This window comes from Lemur catta, chromosome 8 (genome assembly GCF_020740605.2).
Source record: "Lemur catta isolate mLemCat1 chromosome 8, mLemCat1.pri, whole genome shotgun sequence".
In the NCBI taxonomy this organism is placed as follows: Eukaryota; Metazoa; Chordata; class Mammalia; order Primates; family Lemuridae; genus Lemur; species Lemur catta.
Window position 1 is genome coordinate 84,487,165 of NC_059135.1, and position 27,293 is coordinate 84,514,457.

Genomic DNA, 27,293 nt, shown 5'->3' on the forward strand with positions numbered 1-27,293 from the left:
TTTCTTTGTGTTCTTATTCTATAAACTTCTTTCTAGTTTTAAATTTTTAAATTTTTTTTTTTTTTTTTTTTGCTTTTTAAACTTTTTTTGTTAAAAACTGAGACACAAACACACAGGTTGGCTAGGCCTACACAGGGTCAGGGTCATCCACCTCCACATCTTGTCCCACTAGAAGGTCTCGGGGCAGTAGCACCCACGGAGCTGTCATCTCCTTCAATAGCAACACCTTCTTCTGAAACATCTCCTGAAGGACCTGCCTGAGGCTGTTTCACAGCTAACTTTTTTGTTAATAAGTAGGAGGAATGCACTCCAAAATAACCATAAGTATAGTGTAGTAAATAAGTAAACCAGTGACACGGTTGTTTATCATCACTGTCAAGTGTTACGCACTGTACACAGTTGTCCGTGCTGTGCGGCACTTCGCCTGGCTGTGCAGTGGAGGGTTCCCACCAGCGTCACCACACATGTGATAGCGTGTGCTATGATGTCACTGGGCGGTAGGAATTTTGCAGCTGCATTATAATCTTAGGAGGCCACCGCCCTGCACGCTGTTTGTTGCTAACCGCGACGTTGTTGCGCGGCACGTGACTGTACAGAGTCTCTGCTGGCACCTTCTCCCTCGGCTAGGTCCTTCCAAGCAGGCAGTTCGCCCAGATCGGCTCTAAACGTGGGCCTGGGCTCTTTCCGATGCCCTGACAACATCCTGCTGTTACCTCATTCATGCCAAATGAAGCTCACTAATGCAGAAAATAGGATGCTTTTACTTTTTCCTGGAAAAATGAAGTACTTCATGTAAAAAGGCAAGAGCGCCTTGCCGGGCAGTCGGCGGGGCCCTGCTTTCCAAGTCCCGCCTCGTCTGTGTGCTCTGAGGCCGGGGTGGGCTGTGCCACGTGGGTAAGACAGCTGCCGGCAGTCAGGACCCAGAGGGGGTGGCCAGACTCCCAGAGGAGGTGAGGCTGGGAAAGGTGACTTGGGACTCACCCAGTGACAGAAAGGAACTTGTGAGCGTTTGACGGAATGACCTAATCAGGCCATGTCTTGTCGTCTTGAGATTGAAGGTGCGTGGAGAGCAGATGGCAAAGGACTCAGCATTTGGGACACGTTTTCTCACACGCCACTGAAGGTCGAGAACGATGACATCGGAGACGTGGCCTGCGACAGTTACCACAAGATCGACGAGGACTTGGTGGTCCTGCAGAACCTGGGCGTCTCCCACTATCGCTTTTCCATCTCCTGGACGCGCATCCTCCCGGATGGAACCACCCAGAACATCAGTGAGGCGGGCCTCAGCCACTACTCGCGGTTCATCGACAGGCTGCTGGCCGCCAACATCCAGCCCCAGGTAGGGCGGCCGGGCAGGCCCCAGCTAAGAGCACCTGCAGGAGTCGGCTGGGTGGGGCAGCACGTGCATTGTTAAACAAAATGCTGTTTTCAAATTTAATTTTGGAACTATCAATAAATTCACAGGGTGCAGAATTTAAAAGCATAAAACAGTTTCCTTCCAACTGTGACCCACAGTCATCCAGTTCCCCTCCCTGGAGGCAATTTACCCCTCCCCCAAAGGAAAAACTTTTGGACCTTTTTGTCTCTCTCTCTCTCTTTTTTTTTTTTTTTTTTTTTTGAGACAAGAGTCTGTCGCCCAGGCTAGAGTGCCGTGGCGTCAGCCTAGCTCACAGCAACCTCAAACTCCTGGGCTCAAGCGATCCTCCTGCCTCAGCCTCCCAAGTAGCTGGGACCACAGGCATGTGCCACCATGCCCGGCTAATTTTTTCTATTTTTAATAGAGACTGGGTCTTGCTTTTGCTCAGGCTGAGCCTCAAACTCCTGAGCTCAAGTGATCCTCCGGCCTCGGCCTCCCAGAGTGCCAGGATTACAGGTGTGAGCCACCGCGCCCGGCCTTTTTGTCTCATCATTCACTGTCAGGTTTAGCAGTGGACATTTGTGCCAGCACGTCTGACATCAAGGGCTTCCCATGGAAAGCTCGACTGATGGAACTACTGATCCGCCTTTGTCACAGGTGACCATTTACCACTGGGACCTGCCCCAGGCGCTCCAGGATGTGGGAGGCTGGGAGAATGAGACCATCGTGCAGCGATTTACGGAGTATGCAGATGTGCTCTTCCGGAGGCTGGGAGACAAGGTGAAGTTTTGGATCACACTGAATGAGCCCTACGTCATCGCCAACCAGGGCTATGGCTACGGGACAGCAGCTCCAGGTAAAGGTCCCAGGCCTGACTTGTCTCTGGAATGTGGCACCCTTAGCACGTCAGGACAGGAGATCCAGGGGGTGGTGGGAGGAGGCTGCCAAGAGCGCCCCATGGCAGTGCCCCAGAGACCCTGCTCCCGCTCAGGGCCACAGAGGTCTCCCTTCAGACGCCTTGGCGCTAAACAGCCGTACCTCAAGATGATGGCATTTCCTTGCCCTTTGACTCTTTCCTGCCTCGGGTAGGAAGCTCTCTGAGGTCAGGGACGTGGGCAGATGGATACAGAGAAGGACAATTGTCAGGCCGCACAGTAGGACCACAGTCTGTTTCCTGCAAGGTTCTGATCATCGATCTGGCTGGGCTGAGGTCACGTAATAATAGTGAAACCTGACTTGACCCAACACGAGGCTGCTTGTGGTCTTTATCCCACTTAGTCTGAACATTCCTAAGTCCCACTGCTTTTCCTTTTATTTCTAGTTGACATGTAATAATTATACATATTTATGGAGGACAGAGTGATATTGTGATATAATATGTAATGATCAAATCAGAGTAATTAGCACGTCCATCATTTCTTTGGGGTGTGAATATTCAAATTCTTCCCTTCAGGCCGGGCATGGTGGCTCACGCCTGTAATGCTAGCACTCTGGGAGGACGAGATAGGAGGGTCGTTCGAGGTCAGGAGTTTGAGACCAGCCTGAGCAAGAGCGAGACCCTGTCTCTACTAAAAATAGAAAGAAATTATATGGACAGCTAAAAATATATATAGAAAAATTAGCCGGGCATGGTGGTGCATGCCTGTAGTCCCAGCTACTCGGGAGGCTGAGGCAGGAGGATCGCTTGAGCCCAAGAGTCTGAGGTTGCTGTGAGAGAGGCTGACACCACGGCACTCTAGCCTAGGCAACAGAGCGAGACTCTGTCTCAAAAAAAAAAAAAAAAACAAATTCCTCTCTTCTAGCTTTTTGCAAATATACACTAAATTATTCACTACAGTCACCTCCAGTGCTACAGAACACTGGAGCTTACTCTTCTCATCCGGCTGTAACATCATATCCATTACCAACCTCTCACCACGCTCTCTCCCCCTCCCCAGCTTCTAAAAACCGTAACTCTACTTCTCTGCTTCTATGAGCTCTTTTTTTTCCAGCACCCACATATGAGGGAAAACATGCGATATTTATCTTTCTGTGCCTCACTTACTTCACTTAACATAACGTCCTCCGGGCTCACCCATGGTGCTGCGAATGACGGGATTTCATTCTCTTTTATGGCCAAATAGTATTCCATTGTGTGTGTACACCACCTTTTCTTTATCCATTCACCCACTGATGGATACTTAGGCTGATTCCGTATCTTGGCTATCGTGACTAGTGCTGCGATAAACACGGGGTGCAGGCACCCGTTTGATGTACTGATTTCCATTCCTTTGGATCAATACCCAGTAGTGGGACTGTTGGATCCCTAAGGGTTTCTAATGAGGGATTGTGGACCTGTCTTTGCACCTTGAGAACCACCCAATTTCCCTTTTCTCCAGTTCTGAGCTTATGAGAGTAAATTTGTATTCATTGATGTGATTCCCCAAAATCACATGTAAAAGCTAGAAGAAGCCACGGGAGATGTGCCTCGAGTCGGCATCAGATGCATCTCCCATTGGCCTTGGTGGGAACTTTGGTTTACCACCCCCTCAGCACAGGAGAGGCGGCTCTCTGGTAGCCTCTGCTCTCAAGGAATCTCTGTGTTAGCTGCCTGCATGAGCTATATTCTTAACACTAACTTTCACAGTGGATCCCCAAAGAGCTCCAGGCTGTCATCTCCTGAGGCACACTCTAATAGGGATATTTGGCCTGAGACATATGAGCCATTCTTTCGGAGAAGGAGGACAGAAGCAACATTTATCAAGTGCCTTCTCTCTGCCAGACACAGTGCTGCCAGGAGCTTCACATGCACCATTTCATCTCCCTCTCACGAGTACTCTCTGCTGCCCATGTCACTGAGGAGAAGACTGAATGGCTGAATTACTGGCCCAAAGTAAGAGGTCCAAGTTTGAATTCCAGTCTTCTGAATGCCAAAATCCGCACTCTTTTTCCCAAACACAATGGGGACATCTGTAGGCAGGGAGTAACACTCTTGGCCACATCCATCTTCTGTTGACATCCATGTGTGTGTTTCCAGGAATCTCCTCGAGGCCTGGCACTGCACCCTACATTGCTGGCCACAACCTAATCAAGGCTCATGCTGAGGTCTGGCATCTGTACAATGACGTGTACCGTGCCAGTCAAGGTGGCATGATTTCCATCACCATCAGCAGTGACTGGGCTGAACCCAGAGACCCCTCCAACCAGGAGGATGTGGAAGCAGCCAGGAGATACGTTCAGGTCTGTTTTTCCTCTGGCACTGTTCTTACTCTTGTCTGTTTTTCCCTCCTGTCATGCTCTAATAGAAATAGAATTAGATTGTGAGTCAAAGATTCGGAATCTAGGCCCAGTTTTGCTATTACCTGATGTTGTGAGCTTGGGAAAATCACCTAATTTTTTTGTACCTTAGTTTTCTCATGTTGGAACTAGAGATGACCTATGCACCTCATAGGTTTGCTGTGATGAAAAGTGATAAGTTCTATGGGGTTGGGTTGTCTTTTAAGTCTAAAAAAATTATTTGCACATGTAGTCCTGTCTGCATGTAGCATTGGTTTGAAGCTAACTCATAAAAGATATTCCGTCTCTTCAATCTCTCTGGTTTGACTATAGTGGCTAATAGAGCTGGGCTGCAATGTCACACTTCACCTCTAGGTGTCACTGTCTAATTTTATTAAATATTTGCTCCAGCCTAAGCATTCCTTAAATTGAAGGCCTTCATTCTGTGAAACTCATTAGTGCCCCTAATTTGCCGATTCTATGAGTTTAAAATAAGGACATGTATCTTTTGGTCATGGAATTGCACCCCAAAGTAGCAGAGACACTAGAAGTAAGCAGGTGCCAACAGTGCCTACCTTTATTTCATTCTGGCCCCTGACAAGAGAGAGAGGGCAAGCATGGCCCTCATTCACAGCACAGCTTTTCCTGGCCCCTGCTAGTCTCTCTGAAGGGGTTAGAAGGCACCTTCTCCCCTGTCTCAGTGTCAGGAAAGAAAGGCAAGGCCCTCTCCCCTCTCTCTCCCTTCCTCTCTCCAGATTGGCTTCCACTTTGGGTCCTGTAGGGGAGTCTGCAGACTGCGGCACTCTGACTCTCTTGGGGGCCACCAAGGGCCTTGGTTTGCTGAACTTTCCACAAGAGACCTTGACAAAGGTGGTCAAGTTAACAGCTAAGGGCTTAATTTTGTTAGCCAGCTGGGGAAAGAGTTTGGGGACAAAATAAGTGCTTCTCTCATTTCAGACTCACAGAACTGGTGAAGTAAAGCAATGTTTTTTTCCTGAAATCAAAACCCCAAACCTCAGGAAGTGTTAGGCTGTCACATCGTTACATTGAGCCACTTCCTGGTAAACTGTGATACTGCAGCCCAGGACTGTGACGGACACATCTCCTATTATGATCGATTCCCACAGAAAGATCCAGTTGTTTACCTTAGAAAGTGCCTTTAAGCTTCTTTTACCAGGGTGTGTTTCCCAAGCCTCATTTCTGACATGAGCAGAGGCTGCCCTCACCCCACATCTCAGGCAGCAGCCAGCAGGTGCGGGGCATTTGGAGAGACTGAAGAAGTCTCTCGAGCCCCCCTGCATCATGCTGTTTGGGTGCCACATGTCCCCCCCACAATGAGGATGGCCTGGACCTCATTACAGAAAACAGGTCCCACAGTCCCCCACACCAGGCCTGTCAATCAAAAGCCCATGAAGAGTTCTGCTTTGCCTGGGTGGCCAGGAAAGGCTCGCAACTCAGCCCTTCCCAGAAGGTTCTGGTTGATCCACAGGCACTTTGATGAGGAGGTTCAGCCGCTCTGTGGTGAGAGAGGGAATCGGGGCCCTGGCGGCCTCTGGTCTCTCCCTCCTCTCTGTGGGACCCTTCCAAGGGCAGCCGGGAGGCGTCTGTCAAGTGCCCGGGCCAGTGCTGGTTCAGCTCCTTCATGTCACACTGTAGTTATTAAGAACATGGCCCTGGCCTCCGTGCGATGGCAGCCAAGCCAACACAGACGTGGCCAGACAGACCTGTGGGCGCTGGAGTCACAACGCCACAGAGCCACAGGGGGGAGGCGGGCTCAGGTCTGGGCGCCGGGGAGGAAGTGGGAGCTTCTGAGGCCAGAGGGTCCAGGAGGGGCGTCGCTGTCTCTCGCTGTGCTCGACTGACCCCCCCACCCCGCCCACAGTTTATGGGAGGCTGGTTTGCACATCCTGTTTTCAAGAATGGAGACTACAACGAGGTAATGAAGACACGAATCCTTGACAGGAGCCTGGCCGAAGGCCTCAACAAGTCCCGGTAAGGTCCTGGCGCCCATGGCGCTGAGAGCATGGGCGTTGGGGTCAGAGGCGTGTCTCAGGTAAGGTACCGTGTCTCTGGGCTTCTCGGTTACACGTGATTGTGTCTGCAAAGCTCTTAGCCCAGCACCTGGCACTGCTGTGTGCTTGACAAAAGGCAGTTGCTATCATGCTTATTATATTTCAGGAAATAGAATAGAACAGCCAGGAAATCTGTCCCAAGGGCATCCATCTCTTAGCAAGTCCACTACCACACTCCAAGGACAAACCCCCCAGCTCCTGTCCCAGTTCCAGTTCCTTGCCGTACAGTGAATGCGGACACTGCAGGCGATGCCTGGCATGTGCTTTCCACTGTTGGCCAGTAGGTGGCGACGCTTGACACCAAAGCAACCCTGCTTCCTCAACACCAGCCAACATTTAATGATCTTCTGTTGTTACTTTTATTACTGTTTAAAGATAAGTAAACTGAGGGACAAAGATTAGGCAAGATCACCCCGTTATGAAGTGATGGAGCTGGGCTTTGAAACCAAGCCATCTGCCTCCAGGGCCCACTCTGGGGGTTTAAGGTCCCTCCAGCTGGGATTGGAGGTGTGGTGTGTGGAAGGGCACGAAGTGATGGTCACTGGCCTTAGCGGGGCAAACCCACAGTGCCAGGGTGGCTCGTGGGACCCAAACAGGGGAGGGTAAAGGGAATGCGGAAGACATGCATTCCTAACACAGCCTTTGAGTCTTTCCCCCTGACTTCCTGACACGGCCCAGCTCTGAGGATAAAAAATCCAGTTTCCACCTTGCAATGCACATCCCGGCCCGGCTGGGGCCAGCCCTGCAGGGCAGGCTGTGCCTACAGGTCTGATCTGCCAACTCCGATCTCCAGCCAGCAAGTGAGAGCTCCCATCCACCCGTGTGACTTTTCCTAGTACCCAGCAAGTGCCTGAGTCAAGGCCAGGCCCCGCGGTCCACGTGAGGGGAGGGTTCCCAGTCTGGCTCCTCGGGCTGCTGACAGACCAGCAGGGAAGACAGTATTCCCTGGAATTCCATCCCCCAATCTCTTTAGCGCAAAGAAAACTCAGAAGATGAGCGAGATCAGGGTGGGCCGGGCAGACCCAGGAGACTCAGGGACAATGCAGGACATCAGTTGAGTTGGGCCTGGCAACGGATAGAATCTGGGAGATCAGAGGTCATTCCATCCAGGGGATGGGGGTGTGAGTGAAGGCCTAGAGGTAAGAATGAGGGGAGCATGTGAAGCTACGAGTGGGGAGACCTGCCCAGTGGCCGGGAAGGGGCCGAGGCCCCATGGTGGAGAGCCTGGAAGCCAGGGACAGGGCTTTGGCCTTCGTGCCACAGGCCATGAGGAGTCACTGGCTGGTGCCGGAGGGGCGTGAGGAGGCTGGGTTTTAGTTCTCTCCAGCATTTCAGAAACTCCAGGGAGTTAGGTTTTGATCCCTCAGGTTAATGATAGCAGAAAGGTCAAGTTGAAGGTGTCAGAGGCCTAAGCCGGGCATCTCTGGGCAATGTCACCAGGGTGTCCTTGTCGGCGTGTGTGTGTGTGTGTGTGTGCGCGTGCGTGCGTATGTGTGTGTGTGTGTGTGTGTGTGTGTGTGTGTAGTCAGGATTTGGCCGAAAGGAACCTGTACGTGCCGCACCCGGTGCACGTTAGCCAAGTGTTACAGAACAGTCTCCTCACTCAGAGCACGTGGGAAATGCTCTAACTCGTGCAAGCGCTGGGAAGTTGAAAAGAAAAGAAAATGCTCCATCCACGTGTTAGGAAAACAAAGTTCAGTGAAATCATGAGAGTAGAGAAGTCCAAACATCAAATAATCAATTTGCAAAAAATTCCCCCTATTAATAAGGATAGCCTGGAGAAAAGAGGCACACCTAAACACACAAACGCAACAGCCGAGGGACGCATAAAGGGCAGACGTGGAGATAGGAATTATAAAAGATCCTATAACTTTATGAATATAAAGGAGTAGTCTCAAGGTATGTACCTCAGACATGCTTTTTGATTTCAAAATTTATCGTAGATGCTATATACTAGATATTTGCACATGTTAGTGTTAGAAGGAAATAAAAAATAATGTGTGAGGAGGCCCCTAGCCGGCCAAGCATCTGGCATTCGGAGCACTCCCCTGCCCCTGCCCCAGACATCTCTTCTCAACGCGTGACTCTTCCACAAGCCCCCGCCCTTAATGGCTCCTTCCACCCAGGCTGCCGGAATTTACAGAGAGTGAGAAGAGGAGGATCAACGGTACCTATGACTTTTTTGGGTTCAATCACTACACCACTGTCCTGGCCTACAACCTCGACTATCCTTCCAACACCTCTTCCTATGATGCAGACAGGTAAGTCTGCCCACAGGGTGCTGGAGCTCTCTGGAAAGTGCAGAAATTGCCACTCGGGCCTGCACGGCCTCAGCACAGGGCCTCCTGGCGCCGTGGGCCGGGGCGTCAGTCTGGGGCTGGGCCTGAGTCCCATGGAAAGCTCTGGCAGCTGATAGCAGTACCACGCCGGGGATTCCAGGGGCCTCGCATCAAGATACACGGGCTTGGCTTTTTAGAAGTATTTTCAAGAAAAATGTTTTTATTTCCTCGGTTTTCTTTTATTGCCAAATTTGTTTCACTTCTCAGATGTATTTTGGTCAAAATAGTAATATTTTTTTTTCCTTTTCAAGGAAAAGTTCAAACTATTTTTCTTTCTTTCTTTTTCTTTTTTTGAGTCAGTCTCACTCTGTCGCTCAGGCTAGAGTGCAGTGGGATGATCATAGCTCCCAGCAACCTCACACTCCTGGGCTCAAGCAATCCTCCTGCCTCGGCCTCCCGAGTACCTGGGACTACGGGCATGTGCCACCACACGTGGCTATTTTTCTTATTTTTTTGTAGAGATGAGGTCTCGCTATGTTGCTCAGGCTGGTTTCAAACTCCTGGCCTCAAGCGATCCTCCTGCTTCGGCCTCCCAAAGTGCTGGGATTACAGGCGTGAGCCACCATGTCCGGCCCAAACTGTTATTTCTGTATGACACAAATAATATACATCCATGGTGGAAACATTAGAAAACAAGATTGGGAAATTCTTACGTGTGTCATTTCAGAAGTTTTATGCGTGTGCATGGGCATACTATTGATCTCTCTATATATAATATTATATCATTCATATATATTTATATCACATATTATATAAACATATTCATTCACCTATTTATTACAAAAAACAGGATTATGTGTGTATACATTATTTTGTTCCTTTTCTAACAAAGCATCTTTCCACATCAGTAGCTCTGAATCTGTCCAGGTTCTTTCTTTGAAAACAACCCTTCACCCCCACTGCATCCTGACAGCCCACGAGTTGGGCTCGCTGAGGGGGGCTGAGAAGACTCCAGAGCACCCCTCTACTTGTCCTGATTCTCCTCCCCCACTTCGTCACGCTGGGACTGTCTCCCCGGTGACTGTCACTTGAGCTTATTAAATGGCCCACATTCAGTTCAGCTGAGTAAGATAAATTCAGGTGCTGACAAAACATTTTTTCCCAAAGGATTTGGGTGTAAAAAGTGTCTAAAGGTTGGTCCTTATTTGACATGTGTGACCCTCAAGATGATCGAGCTTCCTGGACACTTGGGGCAGGCCCCAGCCCGTCTGCTCTCTGTCGTCACAGAAATGAGGGCCCCAAGTTTCGGTGCCTGTGGCTGCACCCGTGGTCTGTGTGTGGCGTGGACTAAACGTAGGTGACTCGAGGGAGACCTTTCTCTGAAGACACAGCACTGGCATCCACGGGGAGCCTGGAGTGGGGGACATCCGGAGCCTTTCACGGCTAGTGTGGGTGCCATCTGCTCACAGAGAGCCCGGGAGGAGGGTGAGGCTTCACTCTGCACAGGGACAGGACTTGGAGAAGTGAGAGCAGTGAGTGGCTTGTCCAAAGCTGCACCGGCATTGTGTGGGCAACTAGAACTAGCGAAAAGAGGAGAATTTGAGGCACTTTGATTCTGGGTTTAGTATGACTCCTAAGTCTAAACAAAACCTAAGGCTTTTCCTGGCATAAATCCTGTTTTGTGTCTTGGGTAAAGGGCCACTTGGGAGCTATAAAAGGAGACCTAATGTTTAGTTTTTGAACTTGCAGGGGAGTTGCTTCCATCGCAGATCGCTCTTGGCCGGACTCTGGCTCCTCCTGGCTGAAGGTGACACCTTTTGGCTTCAGGAGGATCCTGAACTGGCTAAAGGAGGAGTACAACAACCCTCCGATCTATGTAACCGAGAACGGGTTTTCCCACCGGGGAGAAACAGACCTCAACGACACTGCAAGGATCTACTACCTCCGCACTTACATCAATGAGGCCCTCAAAGGTATGACAGGCCCACCCCTTCCTCAGCGTGCACCTTTCCCTGTTGGGAACACCCGCCAACATCTGCAGGAGGGAGCTACTGCATCCTGGAGCGCAGTAAGACGAGAACGATGAGGCTTCTCACTCCTGTTGGGTTTAAGCTTTTCTTTAGGGCCGCACTCTGAGCTTTTTCCTTCCTAGAGCTAAGCCCGGCAAGCAAACCCAGTGGCTTGACACCAGCTAGACCTCGGTTCCTGGCCTGAGTCACCTGCTCCCCTGGATCCCTCCTGATATCTGTCTGATGTCTCCCGAGGACGGGGAGGGGCTGGGAGCAGTAGGCTGGTTGCTTGTAGGGTCTTTTGTTCCCTAAGCAAAAGTTTGAGACTGCTGGCTCAGCCTTAACAACTTGGGATGGGAATAGGAAAATAAGGGAATGGAAAGCAGTGCTGAGTGAAGGAGAAAGAGCAATGCACTGGCCAAAGGAAATGGCTAGACAATCCTTCCCAGCTAAAATCTTATTTTCTGTAGGGAAGAGTATTAACATTTTAAGGCACTGACCAAGACCAATATCCTGAGATAGACAGGAGTGTAGATGACCCAGTGTCATTAGCTTAGTCTACTGATGTTCCTGACTCCCATTCAGGGCTGAGCCTTTCTAGAAAGATGCTGGTGGTTCTGCAGCTCCATTCGCAGGGGACCTGCTAACAATCATAGCATGCAAAGGAAGGGACAACTCTTTCAAAGGGCTAAAGCCAAAGCTCACCCTGATCAGTAAGTTGGGGTGGTGGGGAGAGCTGTGGGCAGCCCTGGCTTCCGTGGGCCTGGCAGGAAGGTGTCTTCTGAGACAAGGAAAGCTCACTCCCGGGCCTCTGTGTTTGGGCAGCTGTGCAGGATGAGGTGGACCTTCGAGGATACACGGTTTGGAGTATGATGGACAACTTCGAGTGGGCCACAGGCTTCTCAGAGAGATTTGGTCTGCATTTTGTGAACTACACTGACCTTTCTCTGCCAAGGGTCCCCAGAGCATCAGCCAAGTTCTATGCCTCTGTAGTCCGGTGCAATGGCTTCCCTGACCCCGCTGCAGGGCCTGACCCCTGTCTCCAACAGCCGGAAGGTGAGATGTGGCTCTGGGAGGGACTGAAACCAAAAGGTGCGGGGAGAGGGGAAGGGCCTCTTTCAGTCTATTTTTCTTCTAGTTTATTACCCTCCTCTCTGCCTCACCATCCACTTCATTCAACCAATATTTATTTTCTTTGAATGCTCCAGACATTCTTGCATTGGAACAAAGGAGACTTTGCACGATGTGGGTGCCCAGTATTTGTTGAATGGCTGAAAGAGTATAAATTACTATACAAATGTAAATTGTAAATACAAATGTAAATACAAATGACAATTTTCCAGTTTAGATTATTCAGGTTGAGTATCCCTAATCTGAAAATTCAAAATCCCAAATGCTCCAAAATCTGAAACATTTTGAGTGCCAACATGACAACACAAATGGAAAACTCCACACCTGAATGCATGTGATATAGGTTGCAGTCAAAACACAGTTAAAACTGTTCTATGCACAAAATTATTAAAAACCTTGTATAAATTACCTTTAGACTATGTGGATAAGGTATTTGTGAAATATAAATGAATGTTGTTTAAAATTAGGTCCCATCCCCAAGATACCTCCTTATGTATATGCAAATACTCCAAAATCTGAAAAATTCCCCAATCCAAAACCCTTCTGGTCCCGAGCATTTTGGATAAGGGTACTCAACCTGTATTTTAATTACTGCTAGAGATGTTTAAAAAATAAAACTGCTTCATTTCAACTGGAGGCTGTTAACACGCAGTGAAAGGGGTTGGGCACCACCTCGGCAATGCGCTCGCTCTGGCCGTGCAGACTTGGGGTCCTCTGTAGCCTCTGGGCTCCAAGGATCCAGCATGGGCCTAATCTGGGTCACACAGATCTGATCACCCAGCCAGCACTAGAGCACAAACCACTCTGTTGTCCTTTCCTAGATGGTGGACCCACCCTCAGCCCCGTGCGAGGGGAGGTTCAGTTCCTGGGGCTGACGCTCGGCACCGCAGCGGCAAAGACGGCTTTGTATGTTCTCTTTTCTCTTGTGCTTCTTGGAGCCTGTAGCTTGGCATTTCTGTCCTACATGCACTGCAAGAGCTCCAAGCAAAGGAAAACACAGCCAAGCCAACCGGAATTGAGCCCTGTTTCTTCATTCTGACAAGTTACCGCCTCCTCAAGTTCTGTGAGGCAGGCCTAGTTCCTTTACGTACCTTTGCTGGCCACAAAACTCCTAGGGTCTTGGATTCTGCCTGTACTCAACTTCTCCATAAAAGCTTGCTGCACTGTTATAGATGCCTTTAATCTCCAAGGATTTTGAGTTCCTGATTAAAATGAAAATATCTGCATTTTGCCCCAGTATCAGAGTTCATTTGGGCATTTGAGGAGAGAGCAGGTGGCTCATCTGGAAACGTGCAGATACGGAACTGATCTAGTGGGGTCTGTGAACCTCTTAATTAACTGGGCTGCTGTTTCAGCCTTGTTAAAGGTGGAATTGTGAGTCAAAACCATAGAAATCCTTTCTGTAAGAAATCAACTCCACTGCGTAGACGGACTACAATATCACCTCCTGCCCTTCTTCAGTCTGCCCCTTGCCCCCCCGTCTCATACCTTGTGTTTCTCAGAAAATAAAAACAGTTCTGTGACGGTGTCCCGTCTCCCATGGTTGCTTCTTCTTGAGAAAGTAGGCTCAACAGCAGTTAAGTCACACAAGACATCTGGGGCTTCTACTAAGCTTTCCCACCAGACCAAGACTTTCTGCTTACATTATATTCCCTGGGGCACATACCACAACATGCAGAAAGAGGTGGCCTTTGTACAATCCTTTGTTCTCCATCCCTCAAACACCCCACTGCCACCTTTGATGCTGTCCCCAGCTCTCCCATCTATCAGATGAATTCTAAGGACCTGAGCATGGCTCACAAGGCCCGTGTGATCAGACCTTGGCTCATTCAGCCCCTTTCCCTTCCTCGTTTCCCAGCCTGTGGTAGTTCTGAACTGCCTGTAGTTCCTTGACTATCTCACACTCCCTTGTGTCTTCCCAAATGCTACTCCTTCTGCTTAGGATGCCTTTTCTTCTGAAAGTACCTTCAAGTCTCAGTGAAAATCATGAACTTCCTCCTCTGGATGGCTTCCCTGAATTCCCCAGGAAGATATTCCTACCTCTACTTGGCTTGTAACCATCCCGTTACAGCCTGGCTGCTTTATACCACAACTGCACATTTCTCTGTCAGCTTCTTAAGGCCAAGGACCATGTCTGTCTTTGGCAGGCACAATTTAGAGACAGCAATGGAAAGCACACCTCCTCCTTTTGTTTATTCACTTGTGAACATGTCCAGACCAGTGGTGGGAGAGGGAAAGACATGGTCTTTATCAACCCCCCAAATGTGCTAGTGACACAATCTGTGCGAAACACTTAAAAACTTGATTATGTGTTGTCTCTAGATAGCTGGGAAACTTTTTTAAAAAATAAAGAGTAATTTTTGCCTGATTTAAAAAGTCATCTTGAAATTTTGTTTCTTGTAAGCATTCCTTAACTGAGTTTTTATGTCTATGAAAATTCCTATCAAAACATTCTACAGGCCAGGCATGGTGGCAACATGCCTGTAATCCTAGCACTCTGGGAGGCCAAGGCAGGCGGATTGTTTGAGCTCAGGAGTTCGAGACCAGCCTGAGTAGTGAGACCATCTCTACTAAAAATACAAAGAAATTATATGGACAGCTAAAAATGTATATATAGAGAGAGAGAAAAAAATTAGCCGGGCTTGGTGGCGCATGCCTGTAGTCCCAGCTACTCGGGAGGCTGAGGCAGGAGGATCGCTTGAGCCCAGGAGTTTGAGGTTGCTGTAAGCTAGGCTGACACCACAGCACTCTAGCCTGGGCAACAGAGTGAGACTATGTCTCAAAAAAAAAAAAAAAAATTCCACCCTCATGAGTCCCAACCTGGTAGTCAGGAACTTGTATTTCTCCATCAATAGACAAGAAGAATTTGTCAGACAGGAGTGAAGGTGGTTCTAAAACTGATATTAAAGACATTTCTTGGGCAGAAACTCTCAGTATCATAAGCTGTTAATTATACCCAATCTCAAAATCCAATATAACTTTTTTGGGGAGCGACACTAAATGAACTTGGAAAAGAGCCAGGCTAAATGTGGGGGGAAAAGAATATTAAAACATATTATAAAGCTAGCTAATAAAGTAGCCTGGTAACAGAGAGCAAATAGATCAATAAAGGAAAACAGAGCCTACACACACAACCAACTACACATGGGAAGCAAGAGGGTGAGACAAAGGTGGCAGCAGGGAGGTAAGATGGAACTTCCCATAAATGGGGGTGGGTCAACAGGTCACCTCTTGAGGACACTAACCACAGGTATGAGAGGGAGGCAGATCCTTTCCTTGGATACCAGATTTAAACATACAAAAAAGGGAACCATGAAAATTCAAGGACACACAAAAATTAATTTTTAAAGTGGGAACGGTATTTATGAGCAAGACTCAAGACCCAGAGGCCATAAAGAAAAACACTGAAAATATTGTGGCAAAAAATTACCAAATGTACTCATCAAAAGAGAGGGAGAAAATATTTAACAGCACCTGCTAGCAAAGGGCGAATTTTCTTAGTATCCATGGAATTCTAAGAAAAATATGAAAAATAAAAATTGGCAAAGTTCTCAAAGTAAGTCAAAATGATCAACATTAAAAGATGCTCAGCTTCATTCATGACAAATGCAGTGCATATAAATGCTTATAGATTTTTCATCTATCATGTTGACAAAGGTGAAAAAGTATGATAATATAATGTTGGCACGGGTGTGGGGAAACGGACATTTTCATACACTGTTGGTGGGGGGTCAAATTCATATAGCCTTTAGAGGAGGCAATTTGACAGCATCTTTCATAATCCAAACTGCAAACACCCTTTGACTTAGTAAGTTATGTAACATATCTTACAGGTGTATTTTCATAATAAGAATACCCCCCCCCAAGGCTGTAGCAATGTTTGTAATAGAAACAAACAAAAAAATTGTAATAACCACTGAATGCCACCAGAGCATGGGGTACATTCATCAAGTAGAATGCTATGCAGCCATTAACAAGAATGACGTAGCTATGTGTTGACAGAGATCAAGATTATGTAAGTAAAAAAGCAAGATGCAGGGTAGTATATACAATATGATCCCATTTATTTAAAAAATAAAGATTACATATTTGCTTATATATGCATAAAAATTTTCTGAAAATTACATAAGAAACTTACTAGATTACCTTTGGAGAACAGTATTGGGAGTTAAGATGTGAAGAGGGGACTTCATTTTCATTTTATAGCCTTATATACTGTTTTAAAGTTTTTACCACGTGTACTTCAAAATATAAAATTGAGGAGGGATCTTGCTACTCAAAAATTATGAAGGATTCTTTTAGGTACATTTCTCTAGGATTTGAATTTGATTTTTTCCAAGGCAAACTGACTTGAGGTACTTGATGTTTTTCCAAATGTATTTCTAATAGTTATTGTAGGGCCACACCCATTGACAGGTTTTTTTAAAATATCACATATTGCTGCATTTTTAAAGATGACAAACTCTTACTTAAATGGGATGCTTGCTAGAGAGATTTTCTTTTTCAAACTCAACTTTTTAAGTTATGGAAATAGTATGGTCACTAAAGAAAACTGGGAAAACATGAGGGTGCAAAAAAATTCACTAAAGCCACATATAACCACTCTAACCACTATTAATATTTTGGTGTGTTTTCTTCTTTCTTTACATATATATTAATACCTAGTACTATCTATATAGAACATGTGTTTACAAAGCTGAGGACACCCTCTATAGCTCTGGATCCTGCTTCTTTTCCCCCAACACGTAATAAGTGCTCAATAAACATATGGTAAATTGAGTTGCTAATGCTAGGGTACCATTCATTTCTCCTCATCAAAAATTAATTACTTCTGCAAAAGGAATTCAGTTGGTTTCCAGTTCTTGAGTAAAATAAATAATACTTAATGCATATGTTTATACCTAAACACTGTCTGCATTTATTCTTTGGAATAAATTATTAGATCAAAGAATATGAAATATTTAAAGTTTCTGATGAATGTTTTTCAGAAAGATTACACTGGTTTTCATTCCTACCAACAGCATAGCCTGTTTCCTTGCCAAAAATGACTATTACCGTTTTTTAAAGTCAGTGCTATTTCATAAGTGAAAAAGTTTGCTCTGAGAAAATTTCTTCCTCCCATTACAAAATAAAGTCAGAGTCTTTCTGTATGTTTGCTCAAGAGTGCTATCTTCCAATCTAAAACAGAGGAACTATTTTCATACATTGTTAGTTTAGTCATCTTCACTACCAAAAACAAGTAAAGTAGCATGTAAGTAAGCTTCAGAATTTCCTTCAAATTCTTAATAACCAAATGAATAAAGGCATGTCTTCTATACTTCTTGTCCTACAGGTACTTTAGGTCCTTGAAGTGTGATTACTGAGGACAAAGCTTCAGTATAAAAATGAGAGAGAAAACTAGGTTGTGGCCTAGCAGCTGTTTTGCACCTGATGAAAACAAAGACCTTAACAAACCATAACTTTATGCAAAGTGATGCCTGACTTAGGACAGACAGTGACGTGGCATCAGTATGTGTCAGAAAATTTCTTCCTTCAGTGATATTTAAGGTAAGGTGGCCAGCTATGTTCCTGGCATAGCTCCAGGGCAGTACTGGGGGGAAAAAAAAAATCAGAGACACATGACCTCACCAGAGCCCTGTGCAAGAAAAAGATTCTAGGATAACAAAACTTAAAGCAAAAATAAGATCATTCCGATTTTCGAAAAAGATTTTTTATTCAGTGTTTAAGATTAAAAACTACAAGATTTTGCTTGCAGCTGATGAGCAAAAAGAAAAGTTAAACATAAATTATCATCTGATTGGCTAGTTAAAATGCTCTGACTCAGAGTCAAATTACTCAGTGACATACCAGTTACTTTGTGTGGGCTTAAGAGTCTTGGAGCAAAATAGCTCTAAACAAAATGTGTAATCTGAGAGCACAGAGCTAATGAGTATATGAAATACTAAGTAAGAAGCGGATGGAGGCAGCCTGTGGCAAGCCTTTTGATTCTTCTAGGCTTCTAGCAGTGGTTACCATATGCAAGGACCAAGCAGCCAGTTATCTTATGTTTTGACTTTTCTGAGTTAAACAACTTTAACCCACACCACTAAGCAGGGATAGATAAAGAGACACTTTATAAATCAGTTGGAAAACATAAAGCAGTCCCACTTTTCCAGTAGAATTTTAGTTGAATTAAATCATAAGAGAAACAATGATTATTGCACATATTGTACTTGTTGCACTACATCTGTTGAGTAGAATTTCCATTCCAAGTGTTGTTTTCATCTTCACCATCATCTTGAGTCCTCAATCTATATATCTTCCCCTCCTTTTTAAAGTCTTCCCCACGTTTTTCCAGGACTCTTTTTCTGATTGGTTCCCTGATGTAACAAAAGGAGAAAAGGGAAGATGACATAAAATAAAAACAATAGTAATACAAAGCTATTTCCTTCCAACTTGCATTAGAATAGGCAACTACACTTTACTTGTAACACCATCTAAGGTAAGAAATGTCCACAGGAGATAATTATCTCTAATACTGCCTTATATTAATGCAGTATTAAACTTTATTAGTCTTTGGCAGTTTAACTTCATCTGTTCTCTAAGCCAAACCAGCCAAATCATATTTCCCATTTCCATGTGTTTCCTGATGACTTAACTAAGCTTTAGAAGAGCACGAGCACTTGCACAGCACCCTAGAGGTTATCCAAAGCTCCAGTTACAACTTAATTGACAGATATGGCTAATTAGCATTTTTTAATTTTTTTGTTGCTATAACAAAATTAGCAGTTTTTAATCCTCTCAAAATTTTTAGTAATGACTTATTTATAAACAATCAAGAACAAAGAGGAAGGCAGGGCGTGTTGGCTCATGCCTGTAACCCTAGCACACTCTGGGAGGCCAAGGCAGGAGGGTCTCTTGAGCTCAGGAGTTCAAGACCAGCCTGAGCAAGGTCAAAACCCCATCTCTACTAAAAATAGAAAAAATTAGCTGGGTGTAGTGGTGCATGCCTATAGTTTCAGATATGGGGGTGGGGTGGGGGGCGGCTGAGGCAGGAGGATTACTTAAACCCAGGAGTCTGAGGTTGCTATAAGTAACGCCACAGCACTCTAGCCCAGGTGACAGAGTGAGATTGTCTCAAAAAAAAAAAAAAAAAAGAACAAGAACAAAGAAGACTTCCTCATCTGAAAATAGGAAGAAAATAAGGGTAAAATTTAAGCTAATAGAATTTTATAATACTAGAGGGGAGACAGAAAAAGAGGAAAAATAGCAGAACACAAAGCTTCACATTCTTAGACACATATTTGTCTCATCCTTTGCCCCAACCCAAGACCTTTTCTCTTATTTGAAAAAAGTTTTAAAAATCCACACAATAAGCTATCCCATATTACAATAATTCAGGATTAAATGCTTCCACCCATTGCTCAGTAAGAGTTCTAAAATTCAGTACTAATAGGACCTATTCTGAATGCTATTCTACGACTAGAGAAAAGAATTTCTCTGTATCTTCACTTGAGTAATGTACTAAAGAGTTGATCAGTCTTCCTAACAGTTAAGAAATAAATCAAGATAAAGGCTAAATCAACCCAATCACAATAATTATATAAATCACCTAGAGAATAAATAAAACACATGACTAGGGATCTCCATACTGAGGGCTTTTTTTATCTGAATATTATTTTTATTAATACTTTCTTAATAGTATATAATTTCAGTTTTTATTTCCTCATTGATTCACTTATTATAGTCAAGGATTTTTTTCAAATATGCACAATCTCAACAAACAACAGGTTTATGAGCTAAAAAGGTCAGAGTTGTCGATATTACCATTCTAACTTTTGCTTTCTGCTATAAAAGATGGGCCTTTTGGTTGAGAGGAGGCACCATTTTCAAGGGAGTAACTAGTTTCCTCAATCTGGTCACTCTGACTGACCCAGACAAGACTGTCAACCAGATCAGAGAACCACCAGGGTTAAAATTATCAAAGCACAACGATTCTTCTAAAGAAATTATGTAAGATGACCTATAAGCAATTAATGGAATGAAATATCTTGTCAGGCAAAACATGGTTAGCAAGAAAGATACTATATACCTGGAAAAAAAAAATCTGCCTTGACAGTGATGGGATAAAGAAAATTCAATGAATGAAAAAATAAAGCCAGCAGAGGTGAAGTTGCTTTCCGTGGACTAGGTTTTAGAAAGCTTGCTGAGAAAACTCAGGTAGTGAGCTTCCCAGGAGAAAGAATAAAGTTTCAGAACATTTGGATTTTTTCCCTGGGGAGGACATATACAGAAAGAAGGCAAAGTACTCATAACAGAAATTTTTTATTTTGAAAAAGATATTGGGACTTATTTATTTTGCAAAGGGGAAAACATAAACAGATACCTTTTTTCTGATTTGCTAGATGATGCAGGGTTTAGGGGTTCCGACGATGTTGCTCTCACTGAAGTCTGTGCAGGAGGAGGATTACTAAATAAGAAATTGCTAATCAATCTCCAGATGGCAAGGAATGGGTAAAGTACTGTCCCCAACAATGTCCAAATGTCTCCGCTAGAAGAGTGTACAATGGATGTAGTTGGTCTTCCTGCCTAGAAATTAAGAAATAAACAAGCCCAGATAAAAATTACATCAGCACAATCACCTTACACTCAAGGTTCTAGATAAACCTTTTATCAGGAAAAGGAGGTCTGATTGATTTTAATTTACTGCAAGAAGATAAAATTACCATCTTTTGCTGCTTTTCATGTGTATATAAAGTTTCTGGGAACTCCTGGAGCTCTGTTTTTTGAGTAATTATAATATACAAAGTACAAAGTAGTTTTTGGTGAAATGAACCAACTATTTTTAAGGAAATTAAACTTTCATAATAAAATTAACTTTTATAAAAGTCTTTCTTGCTGATTAAAAAAAAAAGGAAGGAGTATAAACCTCAGTGAATACCATGACATGAAATCCTGATTATTGGAGAGCTCACTGTTTTAGGTGAGGAGCTCTAGCATAGAGCAGGGAAACTACACTAACCAGGACAGCAGAGACCCAGGCACTTATCTCAGCTCTGGAACTTAAGGTGGGACCCTCTCAATCATTTAAGCTTTCTGAGCCTCTTTTCTTTATCAGAGATTAAAATGTTGTGGGGATCAAATGGGGTAATCTGTTTGAAAATTAATGTTATATTGTTATTTTCATGTTAAAATAACATGTTTTTTAAAAACTTGGTGAACAGTAGAGCTGTATATAAAAGATATTAAGTCTGTGGATTATTAGATAATCTGCATTTCTGATTTTCCTCTCCTACTGGCCATTTTTTATATACAAAAATAGGTGAGAAAAAACTTGAAAATTAAACTATGTAGTGCCTCACAAGCAACGTTAGCAATACAAATAATATAAAGCACAGGATAATGGAATAATAAATTGATCTAATTTTTGGATAATTTGGAATTTAATTACTCACTGTACACCTCTGCCCTTCCTTTCTGCTAATTATAAAAAATGATAAATAGAATAGAAAACTATAAGAATAGAAAAAATATATATGTATATACATACTGGCAACAGTACCACTGAAGCACTTGGGGCAAGTTCCAAATCCAATAATTTCTTTTTATAATCTTCTTTGGTAAATTCCCTCCTGGGAAACATGGTTGCTAATGAAAAATTACCGTAAGTGTTGCCAACAGTCTGTAACACAACATAAGTTTTTTAAAAGCTTACAATAGTGCCTTTTAAAACTAAGATATTATATTACCAACATGCATCCAAAATAACTACTTTATTAAAATTGCCTTAATCCTTAAAGTTTATTTAAATGTAAACTCAAAGGCCACTTATAAAAATGCACTTCCAAAAGTAGCTGAAAAGCTATCAAATCCTAATAGTTTTTAAAAGTTTCTATAACTCAAAGATGACTACAAAATAGCAAGAATATAGTTCCTAAAATCATATAAATAAATGGAATAAAAGTGAGCAATTATGTATGTCCTTTAAGTATGGCTGCAGTTCTTCATTAGGGATTTCACTATCCTTTGGAAAACTTATATTCATGTCTCACACACATTTAGATTATAGGTACTCCCTGTTTTGTGGACTAGACCAGTATTTCCCTCACATATATAACTTCAGAAGCTTTAGCCTCTTCCTTGTCTCAAGGCACAAATGGTCCATAATTAGCCTACACTACACATATAATTACAGATCCAGGAATTTATACTGGGCAGCACCACAATCATCTTCACAATTTTAAGTCACCTATACTTATAAAATCTTACACAACTGCATATCTTTCCCTACAAGATTCCAAAGAAATAGCCCAACTCATTTTTTTTGTAACTTTTTTTTAACCAAAAGTCATACACATACTCCTTACTGTTCTCACTCTAACCTAAGGACATACAAAAATAAAACGTTTGTTCACTGTACTGAGGCAGAGTTTCACAGATGCAATCAAAGATCTCTTTTTACCCTGAAGGCCCCCTCCATTTACCTGTTGCAGAAGCAGTGAAACTCAGGACAGGGGACACCTTGTACAAGGTCCCAAAACAAAAGAGCAAAACAGCCGATTTGGAACTGGTTCTGCTATAAAGCTTAGGGGAAGCTTTTTTTTTTTTTTTTTTTTGAGACAGAGTCTTGCTCTGTCACCCTGGCTAGAGTGCAGTGATGACATCTTAGCTCACCTCAACCTCAAACTCCTGGGCTCCACGGATCCTCCTGCCTCAGCCTCCCAACTAGCTGGGAATATAAGCACGCATCACCACGCCTGGCTAATTTTTAAATTTCTTGTAGAGACAGGGTCTCACTCTTGCTCAGGCTAATCTCAAACTCCTGACCTTAAGCAATCCTCCCACCTCAACCTATCAGAGTGCTAGGATTATAGGCGTAAGCCACCGCACCCAGCCAGGGGAAGCTTTAACATTGTCTAGCCTAGCTCCCCAGTGCAGGAAGGCAGACAGCTTTTGAGGTGTCCTTCTTTTGGGACCCGTAAGTGAGGGAGAAAAGATTTGGCAGAAAGACCTGAACCAAATCCCCAATTTTAACCTTGAAGCTATACATATATATGAGAAAAATACTGGTACATAATGAGCCTAGAACCTAAAGGACATCGGATGCCCAGAATCCATTTTGGATAAGGAACAAATCAGGAAATAAAAACAAATTGGAAATAACTCATATCTTATTTTCTAAGATATAAAATCTCATATCTCACTTAGATTTTGAGTAAGGCTACATTTTGGATGTAAATTCCTGAAGAAGATACTTGTCAAATAAAGCCTACTCCTCTTTTAGTTTGGCCAACAGGTAAATGGTAGGAAAATTGTCGGCCCCTAAGCAACCTGCAGAAAATGGAGAGAGAGGACAAAGAAAAACCACTTCCATTTCCAGTGAGTAGGACAACTCCTTCAGATTAGACCTTTGGGAAATCACTTGTTTTTCACTCCTCCAGTTGAGTATACTAACTAGTGAGAAAGATTTCCAGAGTCTACTATACAGTATCAGCAAATTCCTACTTCTACATAACAAGCAGATATGCTGTTCCCATATACACTAACACACAACAGAAGTCCCACAATGTCTCAGAGGTATCCTGTGCCTCCGTTTTGGAGATAAGTCATGATTCACTCACAGTCTTCAGTTCTGCTTTGAAACTTTCCATTCCTACAATTTAACACCTATACATCTATCTCTACTACAACTCAAGACATAAATTTACCTGTGCAGCAAACTGCCTTGCTTCCTCTAGAGGAGCATCAGAAGGAAATTGATTTGTAAAGGAAGAACCATCAGGAAGACGGAATTGAATTCTTGCAATAGTGCTATGAAAAAAGAAAATTAAAGCAGGCATCTTTACATCTACATATTCTCAAACAATGAAATTAAAAGTCAGAGAAAATGGAAGTGGAATGTGCAATGGCAAGACTTTTTTCCACAATATCAGATCTTTTATTATTTTTTAACAATAGCTTTACTGACATATTCACATAAAATTAACCTTTTTAAAGTACACAATTCAGTGTTTTTTTTTATATATTCAAAGTTGTGCAACCACCACCACTATGTAATTCCAGAACATTTTCATCACCCTAAAAAGGAACTCTGAATCCACTAGCAGTCACTCCCTATTCCTTCTCCCCCAGACCCTGGCAACTACTTAGTCTACCGTCTCTACGGATTTGCCTATTTTGGGCATTTCATATAATGTAATCATATACTATGTGACATTTTGTAACTGGCTTCTTTCATGGAACATTATATTTTCAAGGTTCAATCATGTTGATGCATGTATCAGTTCTTCCTTCCTTTTATTGAATAATATTCCACTATATGGGATATAAATTTTCTTTATGTATTCTTTAGTTGATAGACATTTGGATTATTACATTTTGACTATTATGAATATTATTATGAATGCTCACATACAGGTTTTTGTGTGGACAGTGTTTTGTGTTTTCAGTTCTCTTAGATATATACTTAAGAGTAGAACTCTTGTGCAAGGAGTGAATACAGTGGATGACAGAGTTCCCAAGTCCAGCTTCTATAGTTTGAGCAGCGTTGTTTGTGTGACGTGATTGAGGGTTGTCTTGCAAGAGAATTGGCCTGTCTCTATTGATCAATCTCAGCTGCTTCACTGCAAGCATCCTGATCATTTCATCCAATTGGTTGCAGTAGACATCTGCTATAATCAATTGATCAGATTTCATCAAGCTGTAGTGGATAATACCTAACAGACACCATTAGCTTTTTTGGATGAATATTTGGTTTTGGACTATGTTTTGGCACTTCATCTTTATCCAACCATTGTGCCAAATGCTTACAATTATCAAAAAGAATCCATTTTTCATCACACGTTAACAATATGGTGTAGAAATGGTTCGTCTTTATGTCATTACAGCAGAAAGAGACAAGCTTTCAGACAATTTCTCTTCTGACGCTCGTTTAATTCATGCAGAACCCATCTATCCAGCTTCTTTACCTTGCCAATTTGTTTCAAATGGCCCAATATTGCTGGAATTGTGACGTCAAACCTTGCTAATTCATGCGTAGGTTGACCTGGATGCGCTTCCACTACAGCTTTTAGCTCATCGTTATCCACCTTGGTCTCAGGTCACCCACATGGCTCATTTTCAAGATTAAAATCACCAGAACGGAACTTCTCAAACCATCAACGTACTGTGCGTTCATTAGCCACAGCCTTTCCAAACATTTTGTTGATATTTTGAGCTGTCTGCACAGCTTTGGTTCCATAACAGAACTCATATTCGAAAGTAACACAAATTTTTGACTTATCTGATTTCACAAAAATTGCTCTACAAAAAACTTTGAAAGATAATCACAAGCCAAACTGTGCATCTGAAAGAATGAGGATGTATTAATATCTTCACAAGAACAAGTGTCAAAGTGAAATGTCAGAGATACCAACTGTCAAACTTAGTACTTAATGAAATCAGACATTTCATACTTAATAACCTAATATTATTTTTTTTTCCTCCTTTTGTTGCTTGTGCTTTTCCAGTTATGTCTATGAATCCACTGTTTACTTCTAGATCACAAGGATTTACATCTCTTTTCTTTTCCTAAAAATTATACTCTATGTAGTTTTACTTTTAGGTAGATGATCCACTCAGTGTGAATTTTTTACATGGTGTGAGGTAAGGGTCAAAATTCATTCTTTGCCATGTGGATATCCAGTTGTCTAAGCACCATCTGTTGAAAGACTATTCTTTCCCACTGAACGGTCTTGGTACCCTTTTCAAAAATAAATTGATCATAAATGCAAGGGTTTATTTCTGAAGACTCAATTCTATTATGTTAACCCATATGTCCATCCTTATGCCAGTACAACATGGTATTATTGGTTAGTGTAGCTTTGCAGTAAGTTTGAAAATCAGGAAGTATGAGCCTTCCATCATTGTTTTCCAGATTATTTCACTATTTAGGGTGTCCTGCATTTCCATATGAATTTTAGGATTAAAATTTCTGCAAAACAAAGCCAGCTGGAATTTTGAGAGGGGTCATGTTGAATCTATGTATCAGTTTGAGGAGTACTGCCATCTTAAAAATATTAAGTCTTCTGATCTATGAATGTAGGGTATCTTTTCATGTATTTTGTATCTTAATTCTTTCAACATTTTGTAGTTTTTAGTGTACAAGTATTACCCTTTTGTTAAATTATTTCATTTTTTATTCATTCATTTTTTTGAGATGGGGCTCACTTTGTCACCCAGGCTGGAGTGGACTGATTATAGCTCACTGCAACCTTGTATTTCATTATTTTTGGAAAATTGTTTTAAAAATTTTTTCTGATTACAAAACTACTATTAATACTTGTTAATTGTGCAATATGAAAATACAGAAAAGCACAGAGAAGAAAATAAATATTAACCATAATCCAACTAGCAAGATGTACTCTTTTTGTCTTCTCAACATATTTTTGTTTTGGGAACCGCCTTACCCCTGCTACATGCCATTCATTCTGGCAGGATAATCAGTAACATTTCCCCCACCTCCTTCACCACAGGGTGGGCATGTCACCTACTCCCACCATATAGCCCATCCAAGTGGACACTGTGATTGGTCTGGAGGTGGCCACATGACCCAGGCAAGGCCAATCACAATTCTCCTAAGTGACTGATACAGGCATTGAGTGAAAGGATTAATCTCTTCTCTCTGGGATCATAAACTCAAAATCCTGAGAGTGCCATGCCGGGGGCTGGGTGGGCTCTCCTAACATCATTTGGAGAGTTTCTTTGAGAATGAAGCTAAACAGAAGAAACTAAGATTAAAAAGAGAGAAAAAAGTTTGTAAGATATCCTTTAGATCTCAGGATCTAGCTATGCCTAATCAAATCCACCCTTGGATTTCTGAATTGCAGAGCTAATATATTCCCTGTTTTGCTCAATCCTATCTGATTTGGGATTCTGGCAACTAAAGAATCCTAATATACATGAGATAATCACTGTAATCATTTTGATGTATGAGCATTCTGTCTTTAGAAAATAGATTTCTTGGGCCTTCTTTTAAAAGTTATTTATTTAGTACATTTATAGTATACACTCACATTCAGTGACAGGTATCACTGGGAACTGCCAAACTGGTCAATATGTCCTTCTGGAATTGACTACTTACAACCACAGCACATAAGTGTTGAAAACCAGCCCACGAAGGTTCTCCTCAGCCCCTATGTGTACACAGATGTTTCAGCATGAAATACAG

At 43.1% G+C, this 27,293-nt stretch overlaps 2 protein-coding genes across 2 annotated transcripts in view; one reads left to right on the forward strand and one right to left on the reverse strand.

Moving 5' to 3' along the window:
- The window catches only part of LCT (lactase), a 47,685-nt gene extending 34,105 nt beyond the window's left edge, over window positions 1-13,580 (forward strand). Inside the window, exons 10-17 of the mRNA XM_045559270.1 lie at window positions 1,052-1,342; window positions 2,018-2,216; window positions 4,377-4,579; window positions 6,498-6,607; window positions 8,814-8,948; window positions 10,716-10,939; window positions 11,801-12,031; window positions 12,928-13,580. Of these exons, the coding sequence (XP_045415226.1) occupies window positions 1,052-1,342; window positions 2,018-2,216; window positions 4,377-4,579; window positions 6,498-6,607; window positions 8,814-8,948; window positions 10,716-10,939; window positions 11,801-12,031; window positions 12,928-13,145 (1,611 nt within the window). The 3' untranslated portion in view covers window positions 13,146-13,580. The remainder of the gene's footprint in view (window positions 1-1,051; window positions 1,343-2,017; window positions 2,217-4,376; window positions 4,580-6,497; window positions 6,608-8,813; window positions 8,949-10,715; window positions 10,940-11,800; window positions 12,032-12,927) is intronic.
- A 2,576-nt stretch (window positions 13,581-16,156) lies between these two features.
- Window positions 16,157-27,293, reverse strand: part of UBXN4 (UBX domain protein 4) — a 38,080-nt gene continuing 26,943 nt past the window's right edge. The window contains exons 10-13 of the mRNA XM_045559271.1: window positions 23,794-23,896; window positions 21,636-21,767; window positions 20,472-20,674; window positions 16,157-18,465 (exon numbers count right to left, since the gene is read on the reverse strand). Coding sequence (XP_045415227.1) covers window positions 18,327-18,465; window positions 20,472-20,674; window positions 21,636-21,767; window positions 23,794-23,896 — 577 coding nt within the window. The 3' untranslated portion in view covers window positions 16,157-18,326. The remainder of the gene's footprint in view (window positions 18,466-20,471; window positions 20,675-21,635; window positions 21,768-23,793; window positions 23,897-27,293) is intronic.